The 22,523-nt window shown below is 41.2% G+C and overlaps 1 protein-coding gene across 3 annotated transcripts in view; it reads right to left on the bottom strand.

The window, feature by feature from the left end:
* Window positions 1–1,398: 1,398 nt before the first annotated feature.
* Window positions 1,399–22,523, bottom strand: part of PHAF1 (phagophore assembly factor 1) — a 54,871-nt gene continuing 33,746 nt past the window's right edge. For 2 of the 3 annotated variants that reach the window (XM_081336193.1, XM_081336194.1), the window contains exons 10-17: window positions 15,908–16,041; window positions 14,848–14,931; window positions 13,066–13,148; window positions 12,226–12,296; window positions 7,628–7,671; window positions 7,173–7,231; window positions 6,229–6,301; window positions 1,399–3,814 (exon numbers count right to left, since the gene is read on the bottom strand). In XM_081336193.1, the coding sequence (XP_081192319.1) occupies window positions 3,725–3,814; window positions 6,229–6,301; window positions 7,173–7,231; window positions 7,628–7,671; window positions 12,226–12,296; window positions 13,066–13,148; window positions 14,848–14,931; window positions 15,908–16,041 (638 nt within the window). In that variant the 3' untranslated portion in view covers window positions 1,399–3,724. The remainder of the gene's footprint in view (window positions 3,815–6,228; window positions 6,302–7,172; window positions 7,232–7,627; window positions 7,672–12,225; window positions 12,297–13,065; window positions 13,149–14,847; window positions 14,932–15,907; window positions 16,042–22,523) is intronic. The other variant, XM_081336195.1, reaches the window with a different exon arrangement.

Below are 22,523 nucleotides of genomic sequence, written 5' to 3'. Positions count from 1 at the left end.
CTGCTCAAGGCAGAAGACCTTATGCCATCCCAGCTTGTCCAGATTTTAAGTTATAGGGCAGATATAAAATTGAAAAGGGAATAATAATAACAGCACATTGCCATCAGGTCTGCCAGGTTCTGAACCTGAAGGCAAAATATGTTTTCCATTTTTAAATAATTTTTTTTGATCCTTTTCTTGTGACTTCATGCATGTATTCCACTACTTTCTTCTGGAAAAGCATTTCTCAACTGGGGCAACTTCCAGGTGTGTGTGTGTGTGTGTGTGTGTGTGTGTGTGTGTGTGTGAGAGAGAGAGAGAGAGAGAGAGAGAGAGAGAGAGAGAGAGAGAGAGAGAGAGAGAGAGAGAGAGAGATGGAGATGAATACAGGTATTCCTTGACTTACGATCACAAAAGAGCCCGAAATTTTTGTTGCTGAACAAAGCAACAAAGTGTATTTTGCCCCATTTTACAATCTTTCCTGCCACAGTTGTTACCTGAATCACTGCACTGTCTTTGCTTGCCAGGAGGTCACAAAAAAAGGGGTCACATGATCCCAGGACACTGCAACTGTCATAAATATGAGCCAGTGGCCAATCATCTTAATTTTTGATCACTTGACCACGGGGATGCTGCAAAGGTCGTGAGAAAAATGGCCATAAGTCACTTTTCCCAGTGCCGTTGTAATTTTGAGCAGTCGCAAAACAAACCGTTGTTAAGTTTAAGACTACTTGTAGTACTTTAGGGTGTACAATCTAACAGAAGAAGAGAGTTGGAAGAGACCTTAAGAGGTCTTCTACTTCAAGCCCCCTGCTCATGTAGCATTTCAGACAAGTGGCTGTCTCTTCTTAAAAACCTCCAGTGTGGGAGCATTCACAGCTTCTGGAGGCAGGTGGTTCCACTGGCTAATTCTTCTAACTGTCAGGAAATTTCTCTTTAATTCCTGGTTGCTTCTCTCTTTGGTTAGTTTCCATCCGTTGCTTCTTGTCCTGCCTTCAGGTGCTTTGCAGAATAGCTTGACCGTTCAAATTTTGGAACATACTGGAATTGTGATTTATTGCATAGGCTAAATCAGGGGTAGGCAACCTCGGCTCTTTTATGACTCATGGACTTCAACTTCCAGAATTCCTGAGCCAGCATGGCTAGCTCAGGAATTCTGGAAGTTGAAGTCCATGAGTCATAAAAGAGCTGAGGTTGCCTACCCCTGGGCTAAATGAATGCTTGCAAATCAAGGACTGCCTTTAGAGGGAACACACAAGCTTACAGGATGTATTAAAGTAATCCTCGCCTTAAAGAAATTTACCTTTGAGCACTATGCAAATATTACTCAACCTAATCTACTTTACAAGGTAACTCTGAAAGGAATAATCACCTCTGCAGGTTCTAGATGGGAAGATAAATCAAAGACCGACTCATTGATTGCAAAGTACATAGACTCAGCCACTGTTACTAAACACAGCAACTGGGTCTTGTTTATTTGTCCTCTTAATGTACATGCTAGATGTTAATGCATTTCAGAGAATCTACAGGGGAATTATGAAAACAGAAATTCATGAGATAAAAAGAAAAGAAAATTTCTCAGCAAGCAACTGTTCAAGATTTGGAGAAACATTTAAGAATTAAGGTAAATCCTAAACCATTTTTTTCTGTTAGCCCAATGAGGCTTCCTTGATTTATTTATTTATTAGTCCAACAGTGTGTAGAGGACTGAATGACAAAAAGGAAGGACACAAACACACACACACTCACACACAAATTTACAGCAAACCCAGACAACATTTATCCTGCTACCGGTCCAGGATTGATAACTTTTTAACACTCTGAAATCCCCTATTCCTCATTTGTGGATAAATTTATACACGCTTTCGCTGTACACAGCATTAAAATTACAAAATGTTTTTTTTTGTATTTACAAAAATCTGTATTTACACACAGTTTTAAAACTCACAAAAATCATCTATAATTTATATCACAAGTTGCTACACCAAAATATTAAAAAATGGGATAAAATTATAAACCTCTCTATGCAGTTTTTTTTTAATTCTCTGCTGTTGTAAAAACAGTTGCGATCGAAAGAAAAGCAAGACCATTTATTATTTACTTTTTTTTAGACAAAAAGCAGCAAAAGAATCACATGCGTCCCTTAAAACCTTCTTGAAATAACAAGTGTTAAATAACTAACTAGAAGTCACTAAATTATTATTTTTCCCCTGCCACAGATGGAGGATGTGGACCTGCCCAACACTGATCACTCTTCCTATCTATGTCTATCTAATACACGTAGAAATGTTGAAACTAGATTAAGGATCTCTTTGGCTAAAATTTTGGCATTAAATTAAAAACACACCAAAAAAGCGGCAGTCCTCGTTCTGCAGTGCTACAAGTAAAAGCACCCAGAAGTTTCTCCTCCTGGATTGGTGTTCCTCAAAAAGCTCTTGGGAAAATTCCTCTGCTTTAAGGCGACATGTTTTCCATTTCATCTCAGCAGGATATATGTGAGACAAAAAAGGAATCTGGTATGAATAGCGCTAATTTCCCCGCTAAACTTGTTTACAAGACAAGGAGCGGGAAATCAGACTTTCCAATCAGATCCATGTCACACTGCGGACAGTTAAGGTAGCCACATCCCTCTTCCGAGAATGCATATTATTTATCTGTTTTGCATACAAAGGAAAAAAAATGATATCCAAACTCCTCCTAAGAGCATAATTCGTAGGAATCATCTAACTGGAGGTTTGTTCCTCCTCTCCAACCCCATAAACTGGGGTTTAGTTCACCGAACGTGGCAGGAGACAAAATTGCTTCATTGCATCAAGTAAGCGTTAGTGCAGAAAAAAATTGCATCGGATTCTCTCCCACTGTTTTAGGTGTGGCAAACACTTATCCCAGCCTCCACTCACGCCCAGCACTTAGTAAAGATCTTATCAAGTAATTAAAGTGTATGTAGTGCAAATATATATACACATATATATGACCGCCAAGTCTTTGCGCCTTATTTCCAACATCCAACGACTGAAATTGTGGGCCTGTCTCTTCCTGCGAGCCGAGCCTGGTGTGATATCCCAAGCTGCTGAATATATATATATCTATACATACATATATACCTATACATGAGCTCTGTGTGAGTCTGTATCCACCCATCTCTCTCTCTCATTCTTTTTTTCCCCCCTCAGAAGCAAAATAAAACACAGGAACGCGATTCTGAATACGTGGAACACAAACACAGAGGAGAAAGAAAGGAGAGGGGAAAATACATATACATACATCTATCTATCTCTATATAAAGAAACCTGCTTCCAGATGCCCAAGGCTGAGAAACTTGTGCTTCTAAGTTGTGGAGTTCTTGCTGAGCTCTTCGGAAGCTCTTCCTTTGTCCAACTCGGCAAAGCCAAACTGCTTGCATTTATGCCGCATCTTCCGAGGCCAAGCGAGAAGAGAGGATTAATGGTAGTGCTGCCTAGTTATGTGTGTGTGTGTGTGCGTGTGTGTGTGATGTGCCTCTGCCACTGGCTCCAAGTCCTGCAAGGTTCAGCTCCAGAGGCTTTCCGGCTTCTGCCATCCACAGAGGACGAGGGCCAAGCTTTCTTGTACACACACACACTCTCTCTCTCTCTCTGTGTGTCACACCCATAAAGACACACACCCACACATGCTCTCCACCGTTTCGTGCTTTTCCATATGATAAGCGGCAGCAACTCAAGGCACGCTGAACTAATTGTGTAGCATTATGCTCAATGGGTATTGCTCACTGGGGAAGATCCAAGGTCTTGCTCTGGATGGTGGGCCGGGCCGGGCCATAGAGGGTGACGGACGCGATGTGGTTGTTTTGCATCACCTGCGAATAAAAGACGGCCAACAACTTCAAAATGGCAGCCAAGGGGATTGGGAGCAAGAGAAGGCATCGGCTGAAGGCCAGAGCAGAATCCCCAGGGCAGGACTGGCTCAGCCAACCCCATGGAAAGGGACGTCAGTCCTGTGAGGTAGTCCAGACAGGAAGTGTGCCCAGACGAACTACAGGCAGTCTCCGTTTAATGATCATTTGTTCGTTCAAAGTTAGGATGGTGCTTGGATACAAGTCTTTGAAGTTCTGGCTGTCTTAGCATCCCTGAGGCCACATCACTGCAATCTGGGTGCTTAATAACCAGCTCATAATGGTTCCAGTGTTTCATGGTCATGTGAACGTCACTTGCTGCTTCCCTGCCATCTTCTCACAAGCAACTCAATGGAAAAGACAGCAGGGAAGGCTGCAAAATTGATCCACTAAATTGCTCCTGACTCAGCCTTCCAACCTTCCGAGTTTGGTCAAATGAGGACCCAGATTGTTGGAGGTGAAAGGCTGAATCTGTAAACCGCTTAGAGGGCTGTAAAGCAGTGTGAAGTGGTATATAAGCCTATGTGCTATTCCTTCCTTCCTTCCTTCCATTCTGCTGACTGCCAGGAGTTCGATCCTGACTGGCTCAAGGTTGACTCGGCCTTCCATCCTTCCAAGGTCGGTAAAATGGGGACCCAGATTGTTGGGGGCAAAATGCCAACTCTGTAAACCACTTAGAGAGGGCTGTAAAGCACTGTGAAGCGGTATGTAAGTCTAAGTACTATTACTATTGCCCTTCCTTCCTTCCTTCCTTCCTTCCTTCCTTCCTTCCTTCCTTCCTTCCTTCCTTCCTTCCTTCACTGCCAACTGCCAGCAGTTCGATCCTGACTGGCTCAAGGTTGACTCAGCCTTCCGTCCTTCTGAGGTCGGTAAAATGAGGACCCAGGTTGTTGGGGGCAAAATGCCGACTCTGTAAACCGCTTAGGGAGGGCTGTAAAGCACTGTGAAGTGGTATATAGCTAATCCTCACCTTACGACAGTTCATTTAGCGACTTTTGAGGTTCCAATGGCACTGACAATGACTCATGACCGTTTTTCACACTTATGACCGCTGCAGCATCCCCATGGTCACATGATTTACATTTGGATGCTTGATAACCGGTTCGTATTTACGATGGTCGCATTGTCCCCGGGGATCACGTGATCCCCTCTTGTGACCTTCTGACACGCAAAGTCAATGGGGAAGCCACTTAACAACCGTGTTGCTAACTGAACAACTGCGGTGGTTCACTTGACAACTGTGGCCAGAAAAGTCACAAAATGGGACAAAATTCACTTAGCACATTTCTCACTTAGCGACATAAAATTCTGGGCTCAATCGTGGTCGTTAAGTCAAGGACGACCTGTATTAGTGGCTATGGCTAACAACTCAGCCCGCAGTAGCTGCCCTCGGCCCCACCCCACTCAAACCGCCCCTCTTCGGCCCTCCCCCACCCAACTCCAGCCGCTCACCCGCCAGCTGGGCTGCTTGCTAATGACCCACCATCCTTGCTTAACGGTGGCAACTGCGAATCCCACCTCTTGGCAATGGAAATTACCGATTACCCTGGTTAACTGAAGATGATCTGTAATTTATTGTAAGGTTATATTAACAAAATCTTGCAAGTCAAGAGAGGAGGTTTCTCCCCTGTTGCCTTTACAGACCACGAAAATAGGGAGGGTCCCTGCGGACACATTTGTTCACCTGCCCACGTTACTTCTGAGGGCTCCGTTGCCTCTTTTCTGACCCCAGGGGAGTGGGCAGTGGCATCCTCAGCAGAAGATTCAGATTCAGCCACAGTTTCATTCCATACCGCATTAACCTTGTGAACCCTCAAGCTTTCCTCCTTCCATTATATATTCAAGATGGACAGTATTTAATATTCATTTGTTATGTATGTGTAGGAGGGTGAGTCTATACATATGTTCTATATAGTATGGTTAGGTGTGTCTCGTGTATGTCTTCCACTTTGAGAGCGGGCAACTAAATTTCATTTCTGATGCGTGCCGTTGTGCCCACAGTAAAAAAAAAAAGACAATAAAGGTTATCTTATCTTAGCTATCTTATCTATCAGTGTGTGTCTCTTCCCTGTGTCCCAAGGCCATTCACACATACCATCCTAGAACAAGGCATCTGCTTTCGACTTTAGCCCAAAGGGATGGGACCAGAAAGCAAAACATCTCAATACGATAATAGCACATTAAATGTTTGCAAGGGTCGTGGAGTTGGGCAGCCTCTCCGTGGAATAAGCAAACGAAACGAACGAACCGACTTGGAAATGTATCCGGTAGGCATCGTGGCCCTTCTTACCTCAACAGAAAATAATAATCCGTTTTTAAAAAAGGGACAGCAATAATTTCAACCCAACCCAACCCCAACTGACAGCTGCTTTCCTAACCTCAAAGATCATCCGTTGTAATCCGAAACAAAAGGTTGACCCAAATGGATTTGTGTTGTTGGGAGAGGACGACCTATAGGAAAGAGAGAAGCAGGTATGTTGACCGGTTGTATAAAAGCGAACCTCAGCTAAGGTTAAAAAAAAAACACGCCCCTTTAGGAATCCTGGATTTTTCAACACACGGCGCAATTTTGCAATGTATGTTTTGCTGGCCTCAAACTGACGTTATGAAATGAAAACGCGTCACATTCTTTGCTATGCTACACCTCATTCAGCAAGTAATAAATTCTATCATATTATTCAACAAACAAAATAATGGTGAAGATAGAATACAGGAAGTCCTCAACTTATAACCCATTCATTTAGTGACCATTCAAAGTTACAATGGTTGAAGAACGGTTGCAGGAATTGGGAACGGCCAGTCTAGTGAAAAAGAAGAAGTAGGGGTGACAGGATAGCAGTCTTCCAGTATTTGAGGGGCTGCCACAAAGAAGAGGGGGTCACTTTAGTCTCCAAAGCACCAGAAGGCAAGACAAGAAATAATGGCTGGAAAATAATCAAGGAGAGAAGCAACCTGGAATTAAGGAGAAACTTCCTAACAGGGAGGACAATTAACCAGTGGAACAGCCTGCCTCCAGAAGTTGTGGGTGCTCCATCACTGGAGGTTTTTAAGAAGAGACTGGACACCCACCTGTCTCAAATTATATAGGGTCTCCTGGTTGAGCAGGGGGCTGGACTAGAAGACCTCCAAGGTCCCTCCCAGCTCTATTCTGTATTCTGTTCTGACAATGAGTTTTGCGTGACACAAATGAAGGCTGAGCAGAATTCTGCAGCAGTACTAAATAATCTAGAATCGATCCCCTTTCAGCTCCTCAATATCATTTTCGGAGCTGTGATTTTATTCCCCATATCTTGCTAGCCAGGTATGCTTTTTTTTTTTTTACCTGTGAAGAACTACGGGTTTTTCCACAGGATGTCCAAGAAGTTCTTGAATATTATCCCACTAGGAAAAAAAGGAAATTGAGAGAATGAAGCTCTCTGTGAATATACTTATTTAAAAACAAATGCAAAAAAGGTTCTGCGTGCATCTCACTCCCAGAATTCAGGCGCCATTTTGGAAGAGCTGCAAAATGGTCTCCCGGTGGTGACCCAAGAGCCTTGCAGAGGCCTTGTTTCTGGCCTAATGAAGCCTGCTCTTTCTTGGGCCTTACTGGAAACTTAAAACTGCAAATATCTCAAAGTAAGCCGTGTCCTGGGATGAATCCATCAACCCCAGATTTTTCCCAGAGCCCCTGGAAAATGGTCTTTTTCAGCTCATCTCCTATTAACCTGGACAAAAAACAGGTAAAACACCTGTAAAGGTCAGGGCCGTTCTAGGAAGCTCCTCTTTGTGATTTACCTTGCTATAGGTTGTGCAGGTTTCCGTCTGTGACTCGGTGCTTTCTAGTTTGGGGGAGAAAAATAACAAAACATTTTATAAGATTACATGTCAGGGGCACAACGCCTAATAAAACACCAATAAGCTGGGTTTGGTCTGGAGCCGAGAAAGGAAGGTCTGTGGAGATTCTGTTATCCAGGTCATGGCTGTCCCAAAGATGCTTTCTTTTTAAAAGGCAACTGGACTTTCTTTGTTTTTCCTCGAAAATATTTTGCTTCTCATCCAAGAAGCCTCTTCAGTTCCGACTTGAGCGGTGGAGAATGGACGGATTTATAGTCCTTGCAGTCATCCGGTCATTACTAATCTTTCTGAGTGTTGTGTCCCAAAGGTGCTTTTTCCGGAGGCAACTGGACTTTCTTGTTTTTCTTTGAAGATGTTTCGCTTCTCCAAAGTGGGGAATGGAAGGATTTATATTCCTTGCAGACCTGCTGGTCATTTGCATTCTTCCCATTTGGAGGTTTATCTGTGTCCTCGGGGTCAGCTGGGCAGTGCAAATGGGTGTGGAGCCTTCTTGGCTACAGGATGTTTTCAGCCCTGGGTCCCTTCAACAGGCACAGGCTGTTGGGGATGTGTCTTGTGTTGTCTGCCTCTCAAACTGAAGCGCAAATGATTTTGGGGGAATCTGTTCGTGCTTCCTCCCCATTTGAAGGGTGTTCACCCCAAAGTGCATAACTAAATGTCTATGGAGCTTCTCGGTCATCCGGGTCAAGGTTGCACACATCTGCACCACTCAGGTGACCCTGCGGACACAGATAAACCTCCAAGTGGCCTCAACAACTCTCTAAAAGAATGCAAATGACCAGATGTCTGCAAGGAGTATAAATCCTTCCATTCCCCGCCATCCAGTCAGAGCTGAAGAAGCTTCTTGGATAAGAAGGGAATCATCTTCAAAGAAAAACAAGAAAGTCCAGTTGCCCCGTGGAAAAGCATCTTTGGGACAACCATGACCTGGGTGACTGGTGTTGTGTATTTTAGCAAATCTGGGAGATAGAGTATAGGTATATAAGTCTAAATAATAAATAATAAATAAATAAATAGAGAGGATCCACTGAGGTTTTGGGTTTACTCTCAAAAGGTAATCCAATTAAGCCAGACTGGTGATTCTATAAGTAATCCTTGACTTATGACTGTCTCTTAGCTGCTGTTCTGATTTACGACAGACCTCCTCAGGGCTACTCACGACCCAGGTTCAAAGTTCCAATGCCCCCCGTCATGTGATCGAATTTGGGGTGCTCAGCAACTGGCACACATTTATTGGGTCATTTGCAGCGGTCATGATCAATGGAGAAGTTAGCAGGAAGTTGCAAGTTGTGGTCATGTGATGTCATGCTTAACAACTTCAGGTGATGCACTTAATGGCCACAGCAGACTTAAGGTCATAGGTCCAGCATGGTCCTGTGACATTTCACTGAACAACCTCACCACTTAATGATACAGTTGCCACTCCCAACTAAATCATTAAATGAGGACTAGCTGTACATTAGCCCCAGATTTCTGTGGTGGGTCCCCAAATCTCATGAGAACTGCTCATGCATTTACAAACAGCATGTTGTAATGCTCATGCATTTTGCAGCATTTTATGATCACAGCCGCAATGTTACGAGGATGCAAATTTGGGGTGTTATAAAAATTCCTTAATCTTTCTTAGAAAGGAATGATGGTGAAAGAGTTGTTTAAAGTTATGCCCACCTCTCCAGAAAGTCAAAGGGAAACTGAGGCAAGTAGAGAGAATGGGGGAGGTAGAGAACATGGCAGGACACATGTGTGTCCAAGGGTTGTGTATCAGGAAAGTCAAGTTAGCAATCACAACCGTGTTGTGTGTAAAAAATAATTTGGTAGGGCTTTCATCCCAGGGCTATGGAATTTTTGGAGACCTCTGCAAAGTTGCCTGGCTGGAAGCAAATCAATATAGTAACCACATCTTGGGGCAGCCACGATAGGAAGGCACCCACAACTCTAAATTTGCCCACTGGCTCAAGGTATTTGCCTATTTGTTCCTTAAAATAAACGGAGAGCGAGAGTTGTTGCGAAATAAGGGCCTGTGTGAGAAGGAGCCGTGTGCTACAGAAGCGGAGAAAAATCACACGGCCCGTGCTTTCTTATGGCTGTCAGGTTTTATTTTGGAAAATAACACTTTTAGGGCTGGGAAAAGATGCAACACCTGTAAGTTTGTGGTTGGGGGTGTTGACGTCTGAGAAAGCAGGGCAGAAGCTTTGGATGGGCTGATTGTAAGCGATCTGGAAGAGGAAGAGGATCCATTAGCCCAGAGAAATGAGCTGCCGGTGGTTAAAGAACGTAAAAGGAAATGGAAGTGAAGTTGCTGAGATTGCGCAAGTCTGCAAGGACAGAATTTCTCTTTAGTATAAAGAAAATTTATTCTTGGTGACGGGAGGCGAACTAAACTTAAGTAGCACACCACTTGGCATGTGTTTGTATGTGTGTTGCAACTAGGATGAGAAAGAAACAGGAAATGATGGGAAACAGCAGCACAACAATCGTCGGAGGAACGAGGAAAAAAGAGAAGCTGTAATTCAAAATAAAAACACCCTCAATGAGAGGAATTCTGGATTCCTTAAATTTAAAAGAGGGGTCACGAAAGTATGTACTGAAGCCAAATATCTATTTTTCCTTGTTTTTCCCGAAATTCTCTCTCTCTCTCTCTCTCTCTCTCTCTCTCTCTCTCTCTCTCTCTCTCTGTCTCCCCTTATTTAAATATAGCTAATCACTTGGGATGCCTAGAAAACATTTGGAGAATAAAATCTGTTTCTTGGCATTAAAAAGGACTAAAATTAGCACTAAGAACTTCAACATTAAAATTAGAGCAACTGGTTCTTTTAAGTAACCAGTTTTGTTAATAATTTTAAATCTGGGGTGTCCAATCTTAGCCACTTTAAGAACTGTGGAATTCAACTGCCAGAATTCGCCGGACAGTTCTGATTTTAAAGCCTTATTTTTGTTGGTGGCCTGCTTTGCATTGCCCTGCTCCAATAAATAAGAGGTTTGACAGTACTTAGCCAGCATCTTGAACCACATTTCACTCTAGCCCTCTTGGAGGTTCACAACTTTTAATTTTTTTTTTAACAGAGACTTTGAACTGAAATAGCACATCACTGGCTAGTCGCTCATTCAAGAAATTATTTACAAATCCAGATCACGTCAATCACACTGCTAATCAATAAAGCAGCAACTTCTTCAGGCAGCAGGTAATTTGGATTTTCTTCCTGTTCATATGCCCATAGGTAGGTCACCAGTATCATCAAAAAGGAAAAAAAAAAATGTTTCCTGCCTCTAAACTATACTCCAGTTTGACGGTTTTGCTCCGTATACAGGCAGTCCTCAACTTATGACCAATTGCTTAAGGGTTGTTTGAAGTTAAGGACAGACTTTCTCAGGGGTTGTTACGACCCAGTTCCTAAAGTCCAACAGCCACCTCCCACTGGGGCTCTGGTGACTGCATGTCACACCTAAATTTACAGCTGTTTGCAGCCTCCCATAGTCACGGAGGAGCATTTTACGATGGTTTTATGGAAAATTGGCATTTGCTTCCAATTTCGGCTAAACCAGCCCAGAGTATACCATGAGTTTCCTTCATAACTGCTGCAAAAAATGCCATAAAATTGGGTTGGTTACGTAGGTGACTCGCTTTATGACCATCGCAAGCGCGATAAGCATGCTCCAATACAGTTGTAAGTCAAGGACTGCCTGCGTTCTGGATATATACAGGTAGTCCTTGACTTACAAGCATTCGTTTAGTGACGGTTCGAAGTTACAAAGGCACTGTACAAAATGACACGACCACTTTTCACACGTACAACGACCGTTGCAGCATCCACATGGCCACGGGATCCAAATTCAGACACTTGGCAACTGACTCATACTTATGACGGTCGCAGTGTCCCAGGATCCCCTTCTGAGATCTTTCTAAGAAGAAAAGTCAACGGGGAAGCCAGATTCACTTTAATGACCTTTTACTAAGCTAACAACTGCAGTGATTCACTTCACAACTCTGGCAAGAAAGGTCGTAAAATGGGGCAAAACTCACTTAACAAGTGGCTGGCTTAGCAACAGAAATTTTGGGCTCAATTGTGGTCGTAATTTAATTGTTTTAATTGTTTTTAATTTTTTGTATTCATGGTTTTAACTGCCCTGTAAACCGCCCTGAGTCCTACGGGAATAGGGCAGTATACAAATGCAATAAATAAATAAATAAATAAATAAATAAATAAATAAATAAATAAATAAATAAATAAATAAATAAATAAATAAATAAATAAATAAATAAATAAATGAATGAATGAATGAATCAATGAATGAATGAATGAATGGGATATATTAGAATGGGAGCACTAGTTTTTGCCTTTCTGTTTTGTTTCCTTAATCTTTCATAAATTCACTCATATTGTTGGCCATCTTGAGCCTAACAGTGTCGGCTTCACAACCCGTAGCTTTGGGCTTATTCGCTTGTTTAAAACTTTTTTTTTTAGAACACATTAAAAAAGGTCCTAGAACCTAAAAGAACCCATAATTCATTCCTATTAGATGCTTCTATTCACACATACCTTTTGGCAAAGATTCCTCTTTCTTACCTCGTTTAATAACGAGTGGGATCTTGAATTCACAACGGTGATAACTGCAAGAATGGAATTAGCAGTTAGGAGAAAGTACAATCATAAACAAGAATTTCATTTCAAAAAATATTTGACTCTAAATCGGGGTGTCCAACCTTGGTAGCTTTAAGACTTGTGGACTTCAACTCCCCAGAATTCTCCAGCCTGTATGCATCCCCATGCTGGCTGGGGAATTCTGGGAGTTGAAGTCCACACATCTTAAAAGCTGCCAAGGTTGGACATTCCTGCTCTAAATGGATTATTTTTAAATTGAACTGTTCAATCTGGGCTCAATTGTGGCCCTTAAAGGAGGGCTGCTTCTATTCCACCGAATAAGAAGTTAACGCTTTTGACTGTATGAAATTTTTTTGGAAAGGGTTAGAATCCTTCCTCAAATGTTTGATGAAGATTTAGAAACAATAAATTGGGCATTTTTTGTTTCCACTGGTAGAAATCCAGCAAAGCACAAAGTTTCCCCCAGCCCACTAGTAGACTGTGGCGGGCTAGTGTGCACGTGCACACAGCTCAACTTGCGCAAGCGGTGGGCCAGCGTGCACATGCACGCATGCACTCCACTTGCAGTCGAGCTCTGGCCCGCCACTTGCACAAGTTGAACTGTGTGCACACATGTACTCTGACCCGCAGTTTGCGCAGCCAGGATCTCTTTCTCCACCCCACCCCAGCCCTCCAACTGGGCTGCCAAGCCATAAAGGTTGAGGGCTGCCATTCTAGCTCATAACTTTTCAAACTGAAATGGAAAATGGAGCACGTACATTAGATCACTTTACTCACATGTTAAAGTTATAATGACCAGGATAGTTGGTATGCAAAACAAATTTCTTCACTCGGTGAGTATTTGCATCGAAAAGGATGTCCTGTGTGAGAGAAAAACAGAACAGGGAAAAAACAACAACACATGGATACCACATTTAAGTGATGAAATAAGCCATCATAATCAATTGAGCTGTTTAAATTATTGCAACGCTCTACATCAGGGCTGTCAAACTTGCAACATCACGTGATGTGTTGCGATGTATCATGACTTTTTTCCCATTGCCGACAATGGGGTGGGTGCGGTTTCGCCATGATGCATCCGGCTTGCGGGTCGACAGACCCCCCCTGCTTTACATGTCAGTCAACATGTACCTGGCTCAACAGTATTAACTGAGAGGGGTCTAGTCCTAGTGGACCATCATTGAAGTATGAGCCAGCCGTGTGCTGCAGCTGCCAAAAAAGCCAATGCAGTCCTAGGCTGCACCAACAGAGGGAAAAGTATCAAGATTATATGAAGGGATAATACTACTTTATCTTGCATTAATGAGGACACACTTGGGATTCTGCATCCAGTTCTGGTCACCACGACACAAAAAATATGTTGAGACTCCAGAAAGAGTGCAGATAAGAGCAACAAAGATGATCAGGGATCTGGAGGCTAAAGTATATGATGAACAGCTAAGGGAACTAGGTAGGTCTAGACTAAACTGGAACTAAGGAGAAATTTCCTGAGAGTGAGAACAATTTACCAGGTATTGCCTTTCCTCCTGAAGTTGTGGATGCTCCATCACTGGAGGATTTTAAGATGAGATTGGACAGCTATTTGTCCAGGATGGCATAAGGTCTCATGCCTTGAGCAGGATTGGACTAGAAGACCTCCAAGGTCCTTTGTTATTCGATGCATGAGCAACTTGAAAAATGTAATTACTTCAAAAAATGAGCAGCCAAACAATCTATTTTTTCAACCAGCTGGCATGCAATTTTGCGTAATGTCATGTGTGGCACCTCCATACCTTTCTCCTTAAGTTAAAACTATGAAGATCTCACCAGCTTTTTACTCTCTGATGGACAGTCTGTCTTTTTTTATTCATTGATTGAGATTAAAACCTCAGTGAAACCACACCTGGAATACTGCACCCAGGTTTGGTCACCGTTATCACAAAAAAGATGTTGAGAGTTTGGAAAAAAAAATTCAGAGAAGAGGAACAAAGATGATCAAAGGCCTGGAGACTAAAACATCAGAGAATGGCTGAGGGACTTGACTTTGGCTAGTCTGAAGAAAAGAAGAAACAGGGGAGACAGGATAGCAGTGTTCCAGTATCTGAGCGGCTGCCACAAGGCAGAAGGAGCCAGGTTGTTCACCAAAGCAGCAGAGGGAAGGACGAGAAACAATGGTTGGAAACTGATCAAGGAGAGAAGCAACCTGGAATTAAGAAGAAACTTCCTGACAGTGAGGACAATTAACCAGTGGAACAGCTTGCCTCCAGAAATCGTGGGCGCTCCATCACTGGAGGTTTTTAAGAAGAGACTTATCTGAGATGGTATAGGGTCTCCTGCTTGAGCAGGGGGGTGGACTAGAAGACCTCCAAGGTCCCATCCAACTCTACTGTATTCTATTATTGAGGCCCTAAGGCGCCATCTAGTGGCGCTGCAGATCCCTTGGGACTTTGACCAGACAAGCTCAGATAATGCTAGAACTAAGGTGACGTGGTTCAGCATACTGGGTGATCCTGGCCAGTTGTGTTTATGGTTAAACAAAGATGTTTTAGCGGCATGTACTAACCCCATCTTTTAACTCACCACTCCAAGCGTGAAGTAGTTGAAGAAAAAATCATTGCACTTTGAAGGGACTTGCTTGTGAGGCGAAGGGGAATGGATTTTCATCTGTTTGCAAAAAAAATAAGCAAGAAACAGCTTCATTTTCAAACTTAACAGTGGCTGGGCACTCATTGGAAAAGGGGAGCCTTAAGCTTTGAATGGATTACATAAGCTGAATGGGAGAAATCAGGAACGGATTCAACCCTGTATACCAGGGGTCTCCAACCATGGTAACTTTACGACTAGTGGACTTCAACTCCCAGAATCCCTTGGCCAGCCATGTTAGCAACTGAACAGCTGGAGTGATTCACTTAACAACCGTGGCAAAAAGGTTGTAAAATGGGGCAAAATGCCCTTAGAAACAACAGCCTAGCTTAGCAACAGAAATGTTGTGCTCAATTACAATTGTAAGTCAAGGACTACCTCCCGGTATTTAGTGGAAAACCACATCCATCCACATGCCACTTCCTGTATAGGCGTAGTTCACAATTAAAACCCCCACCAACGCTCGATAAGTTAAAATGACATTAAAAATATTTCACCGATAAATACAAGCAGGAAAAATTAATGAAAACCAAACAGAACGCAGGTAGTCCTTGACTTAGAATAGTTCATTTAACGACCGTTCGAAAAAAGCACTGAAAAAAGGGACTTATGACCATTTTTCACACTTACGACCTTTTGCAGCATCCCCAGGGTCACGTGATCAAAATTCAGACGCTTAGCAACCGACTCATATTTATGACGGTTGCAGTGTCCTGGGGTCACGTGATCCCCTTTTGCAACCTTTTGACAAGCAAAGACAATGGGGAAGCCAGATTCATTTAACAACCGTGTTACTAACTTAACAACTGCAGTGGTTCACTTAACAGCTGTGGCAAGAAAGTCGTAAAATGGGGCAAATCTCACTTAACAACTGAGTTTGGGCTCAACTGTGGTCATGAGTTGAGGATTATCTGTAATTTATGTAACATTAAGGAAGACCAGAGTGAAGGTCTTTGCAGGCTGCCTATAAAAACGATCTGCATGGATTTTGCCTAACCTTATCTTCAGATTTGTAGAAAACCTTGTGAGGGGACCCCAAAGTGCTTAGAACATCTTGGCACGAATCACCGAAATACACACAACGCTCAGATACCCGTATTTTGGCATCAGCTAACACACCAGGACCGCAACCTATACAGGAGAAATAAAGGAGAAAGGAAGATGTGAGAACTGTAGGATACGTCTGAAGCACCCGAACGGATCCCAATTGTCTTAGAAAGTAAAATTACGTGAACGAGGGTGGTCAGAGAGAAAACAAACAAAGCCTTTAAAAAAAAACTAGAATCCTCCTGTGAACTTTATGCTGAAAGAAAGAAATGAAATTATGTCTTAAAGACTCATTCCTTGTTGCTGTTAGTTGTGAAGTCATGTCCGACCCATCGCAACCCCATGGACAATGTTCCTCCAGGCCTTCCTGTCCTCTACCATCTTCTGGAGTCCCTTTAAGCTCACGTCTACTGCTTCAGTGACTCCATCCAGCCACCTCATTCTCTGTCGTCCCCTTCTTCTCTTGCCCTCAACCTTTCCCAGCGTGAGGCTCTTCTCCAGTGAGTCCTTCCTTCTCATTAGGTGGCCAAAGTATCATTCCTTAAATTATCCCATTTGCGGGTAAGGTAAAGGTAAAGGTTCCCCCGCACATGCGTGCTATTCGTTTCCCACTCTAGGGGCCGGTGCTCATCTCCGTTTCAAAGCCGAAGAGCCAGCGCTTGTCCGAGGACGTCTCCGTGGTCACGTGGCCGGCATGACTAGACGCCAAAGGCGCACGGAACGCTGTTACCTTCCCACCGGAGTGGTCCCTATTTTTCTACTTGCATTTTTACCTGCTTTCGAACTGCTAGGTTGGCAGAAGCTGGGACGAGTAACAGGCGCTCACTCTGCTACGCGGCACTCGGGATTCGACCCACCAAACTGCCAACCATCTGATTGACAAGCTCAGCATCCTAACCCACTGAGCCACTGCGTCCCTTCATTTTGGGGTACACTGATCTAAAAACTGTTGCCTAAGTTGCACTCCACTGAAAGTTACGAATAGACACGGGAGTTTTAATAGCATACAGAGATTTATTCTTGTTTTTGTCACAGTCTGATCTAGTATTGGGTTGTTTACTTCCGAGCAGGTGAGCGGGCTAGAAAAGCTGGGACCAGCCTCACCAACTGAGTCACGTTCTCATTCTTGTCTTTTAATGGAAAAACCTAGAACAAATATTGTAGCCTGGAATTAGAACACTGAATATAGATTCATAGGGCTGGAAGGGACCTCGGAGGTCTTCTAGTCCACCCCCCTGCTCAAGCAGGAGACCCTATACAATTCCAGACAAACTGCAGTCTCTCCTTGAAAATCTCCAGTGATGGAGCACTCAGAACTCCTGAAGGAAAACCATTCCACTGATTAATTAAAGATAAGAAATTTCTCCTGAGTTCTATGTTGGACCTCTCTTTGATAAGCTTCTTGTTAGAGATTAAACTTGATTTGGGTGACAATATTATATAATGGAGTAAAAGCACCTTTAAGGAGTTAAACGGCCTAAGGGTGTGGCTGTAATTATTCCACATAAAAGAGAGTTAGATGTTACACGTAGTTGCTCTTGTATATGTGTTTGATGTTAGTGTTTGGATACCTCTTGTTCTCTTGTTTGCTAACTTGATATTTATTCTCTCAAGAATCAACTGCTTGCTACAGTGTATATTGTTTTTGATATTGGTAAGCAGCTTTTGTATTTTGATACTATGTTTTTATGGACTGACTTTTATGTGCATGATACTGGATTGATACTTGGACTATTTCTTACTGTGTTTCTTTTTGTTGTCTGAGTAAAAAATAAGTTATAAAACTCGTGTTAGTGCATTACTGTTTGCCTAAAAGTCCCAGTACAACTTCCACTGTGTATTAATAATACTCTGTTAAACAAACCATTTTTTCAACAACATATTCTAACAATGGTTATGGGCCCAGATCCAGTGTGGTGCTGAGGACAGGCACAGTATTGTATTTATATTTCCTAACTGAGTTTTCAAATTCAGACAATGGCACAAGGACTATTCAATCCATTCTGCATTACCCGGCTTAATGGGTCAAACTACGTATCCTGGTCTACACAATGTAGTTTGCTATTACAAAATCAAGGTCTTTGGAAAATAGTCCATAATCCTCCTGATGTAACTGCCTGGGATCCAACTAATGAAGAAGATAACAAGAAGATTGTAGACTTCAATAAAGACAATGATAAGGCTTTATCTATCATTGGGCTAACATTAGGAGACCAACAGCTAGTCCATGTGCGTGGAGAAGAGTCTGCTGCTAAATGTTGGGCTAAGTTGAAAAAGATTTTTGTTCGGGACAGTGTTGGTGCTCATATAAATCTTACCAGAAAGCTATTTAGAGCTAGACTGGAAAAGAATGGCGATATGTTAGCTCACCTTAACTTTATAAAAGCAACTTTGTTGGAACTGCAAGAAAAAGAACTTATTTTCTCAGAGCTTCACCAGGTTTACATCATTTTATCATCATTGGATGAGAGCTACGATGCCTTTGTATCGTCCTTGGAGGTTTTGTCCAAAGAAGACCTAACTGTTTCTTCAATAACTGGAAGGTTGTTGGAAGAATCAAGATGTCGTATGGAGAGAAAACAGTTGAGAGAGCCATTGCAACAAGAAATAAAGAAGACTGAATCTGCTTATATTTTAAGGAAATGCTTTAATTGTGGGTTAAAGGGACATATTGCTAAGTTTTGTCAGAATAGTAATTGTCAGAGAAAGGAAAGCCATAGAAAGAATAAAAAGCTGATTAATGTAGCTGTAGCTAATAGAACTACTAATAACCACAATTGGTGGGTGGTAGATAGTGGAGCTACACACTGTATTTCAAAAATAAAAAGGGATTTTGAGAATATAAGGTCTAGTAAAAAATATATTTCTATGGCTAATGGCTGGAGAGTCAAGGTCTCTGGAGAGGGTAAGGTTTACTGTTCATTTTTAAAACAAAATTTGGAAATGCTATATGTTCCCAGATGTGATTATAATCTATTATCAGTTAAGGCATTATTGGAAGCAGGTTTTAAAGTTACTTTCCAAGGGGAGGAATGTCTTATTCAAAAGAATGAAGTGAATTTAATAGCTAATATGAAAGATGGTTTGTTTGTAATTAGCAATGATCCTATTATAATGGCTACTACTTGTACAAATCAAAAACCACATGATGAATGTATTCATTTATTACATAGAAGATTGGGTCATGTGAATTTTAATACACTAAAAAGAACTGTAGCTTTGTCTAATGGGTTTAAGTTAAAGGCTTGTAAGAAATATCTGCAGTGTAACGTATGTGGTAGAGAAAAGAGCAGGGCAGCACCAGCTAATAGGTTAGATGGATTTAAAACCACAACTCCATTAGAACTGGTATTTATGGATTTGATAGGTCCTATGAAACCCAGTTTAGGGGGTGCTTGCTACATATTAAATATTCTAGACCATTATAGCAGATATGGGTTCTGTTATCTCCTTACGTCAAAAACTGAAACTATACAAACAATATCTAATTGGCTCAAGTTTGTACAAAGGAAAACTCAGTTAAATGTAAAAACCATAATAACAGACAATGGAACTGAGTTTGTTAATAAACAGTTCAATGAGCTGTTAGTTTCAGAGGGAATAGAGCATAGACGTACAGCTCCTTATAGACCTCAGCATAATGCATTTGTTGAACGGAGGGGCCAAACATTGCAAGCTATGATTAGATCTATGATTGAAGATTCTGGTTTACCTGATAGCTTATGGGGAGAAGCAGCAAAATGTGCTAATCATATTTTAAACAATGTGGTTAGTTCAGCCACAGGTAAAATTCCTTATACCTTATGGTATAAGAGAAAACCAAATCTTAGTTATATTCACACATTTGGGACACCTGCTTGGGTACATATTCCAAGTTCAATAAGAAATAAAGGAGAACATAGAGCTAAACAATTATTTTTTGTTGGCTATGAGTTAAACCATAAGTCTTATCGGTTCTGGGAGAAAGGTACTAAAAACATTTATTGTAGTTCTAGCGCTGTTTTTCAAGAACAGTCAGGCTGGGAAAGGGTAGAAGATATTGTATATATTCCTCAACAAGATTTAACTAACTCCTCAAATGAAAGTGATAAAGAAGAGGAGGAACCTGCTAGAGAGATCAAACAAGAACCACTGATAGTGGAGACAGGAGAGGAAGAAGATAATAATGTAAATATACCTATAAGTCCAATAATTCTCAGAAGGTCTAACAGGGAAAGACGACAGCCTGATCGTTTCGAGGCAGGTTTAATTTGTCAAATAGACATTGAACCTTCTAATGTTGAAGAAATAAAAATGTATCCTGAGAATGAAAGAAAGAATTGGAAAGTAGCTATGGATAAAGAAATAAAGTCTTTGCAAGATCTTAATGTTTATCAAGAGGTTAAAATACCTAAAACAGAAAAGTTAATTGGATGTAAATGGGTTTTTAAACTGAAAGAAAGTGTTACAGGAGAGGTAATACATAAAGCAAGATTAGTTGCTCAAGGATTTGCACAGAATAATAGTGATTATGATGAAGTATTTTCCCCAACGTTAAGAGCTTCCACTCTTAGGGCTGCTTTAGTTTGGGCAGCAAATAAGAATTATAGTATAAAACATGTAGATATTGAAACTGCTTATTTGCATGCAACATTAAACCATGATATATATATGAAAGTTCCATCAGGAATAGAAAGTAAGGTAGGGTACTGTTGGAAACTGAATAAGAGTTTGTATGGTTTAAAACAGTCAGGTTATGAGTGGAATAGATGTTTAGTAAAAGAGTTAAATAGTTTGGGATTTAAAGCTAGTATTGCAGATCCTTGTTTATTTATAAAACAGCAAAATAGTGAATTATCATTGTTATTATTATTCACTGATGATATTGCTATTATAGCAAAAGATGAAACAGAAACTGAAAGAATAATTTCAGGGTTAAAAAGAAAATTTAGAGTAAAAGATCTAGGAGCTATTAGTCATTATCTAGGGCTGGATATTGTCAGGACTAGTAAAGGATTTAAACTGTCTCAAGCTAAGAAAATTAATGGTTTGCTGAAACGTTATAATATGGAAAACTGTAAACCAGTAAAAACACCAATGGTTCAAGGTTTTGAGAGTTCAGCAGATAACAGCAATGTCTTTGATAAAAAGATATATCAATCATTAATAGGCAGCTTGATGTATTTATGTAACTGGTCAAGACCTGACATAGCATTTACAGTTAATCATTTAGCTAGATATTGTGAGAATCCTACAACCAGATGTTGGCAAGGTGCGAAAAGAGTTTTAAGATATTTGAAGCACACCATACATTATTCTCTATATCTAGAGCCAACAAAGGAATTGGAACTAAAAGCATTTGCAGATGCTAGTTTTGCATCTGATACTGTAACCAGGAAATCCACTTCAGGATTGGTTGTATTATTGGGAAACGCTTTAGTAGGATGGAGGTCTAACAGACAGAAGCATATAAGCTTATCAACAACTGAATCTGAATTTTCTTGTTTATCTTTATTATGTACTGAGCTATTGGTATGGAAACAATTATTGTTTGATATGGGTTTAAATTGTAATGAACCAATAAAAGTGTATGAAGACAATCAAGCAGCTATAAAATTAGCAACTAATGCTGCAGTGAAAACTAGATCAAAACATACGGATCTACGGTATCTAAATGTCAGACAATGTGTTAAAGATAATTTGATTAAACTGGAATATTGTGCAACTGAAGATAATATTGCTGACCAGTTTACTAAAGCTCAGGGTGCTATAAAGCATAAATCTGTTTGTGATATGTGTAATTTGAGATTGTAGAAATATATGTATAATATGCCACCCAAAAGGGGAGATTGTTAGAGATTAAACTTGATTTGGGTGACAATATTATATAATGGAGTAAAAGCACCTTTAAGGAGTTAAACGGCCTAAGGGTGTGGCTGTAATTATTCCACATAAAAGAGAGTTAGATGTTACACGTAGTTGCTCTTGTATATGTTTGATGTTAGTGTTTGGATACCTCTTGTTCTCTTGTTTGCTAACTTGATATTTATTCTCTCAAGAATCAACTGCTTGCTACAATGTATATTGTTTTTGATATTGGTAAGCAGCTTTTGTATTTTGATACTATGTTTTTATGGACTGACTTTTATGTGCATGATACTGGATTGATACTTGGACTATTTCTTACTGTGTTTCTTTTTGTTGTCTGAGTAAAAAATAAGTTATAAAACTCGTGTTAGTGCATTACTGTTTGCCTAAAAGTCCCAGTACAACTTCCACTGTGTATTAATAATACTCTGTTAAACAAACCATTTTTTCAACAACATATTCTAACACTTCTCGTTCTGCCTTCAGGTGCTTTGGAGAATAGCTTGACTCCCTCTTATTTGGGGCAGCCCCTAAGATACTGGAACACTGCTATCATGCCCCCCCTCGTCCTTCTCTTCATTAGACTAGACTAGGGATAGGCAACCTCGGCTCTTTTATGACTCGTGGACTTCAGCTCCCAGAATTCCTGAGGCAGCATGGCTCAGCTCGGAAACCTCTCCCTTTCCCCTCAGCATGGCTGGCTCAGGAATTCTGGGAGT

This window comes from Vipera berus (assembly GCF_964194415.1).
Source record: "Vipera berus genome assembly, chromosome: 10".
Classification (NCBI taxonomy): domain Eukaryota; kingdom Metazoa; phylum Chordata; class Lepidosauria; order Squamata; family Viperidae; genus Vipera; species Vipera berus.
Note: the sequence above shows the minus strand (reverse complement) of the source record. Positions and strands in the feature narration are given on the sequence as shown.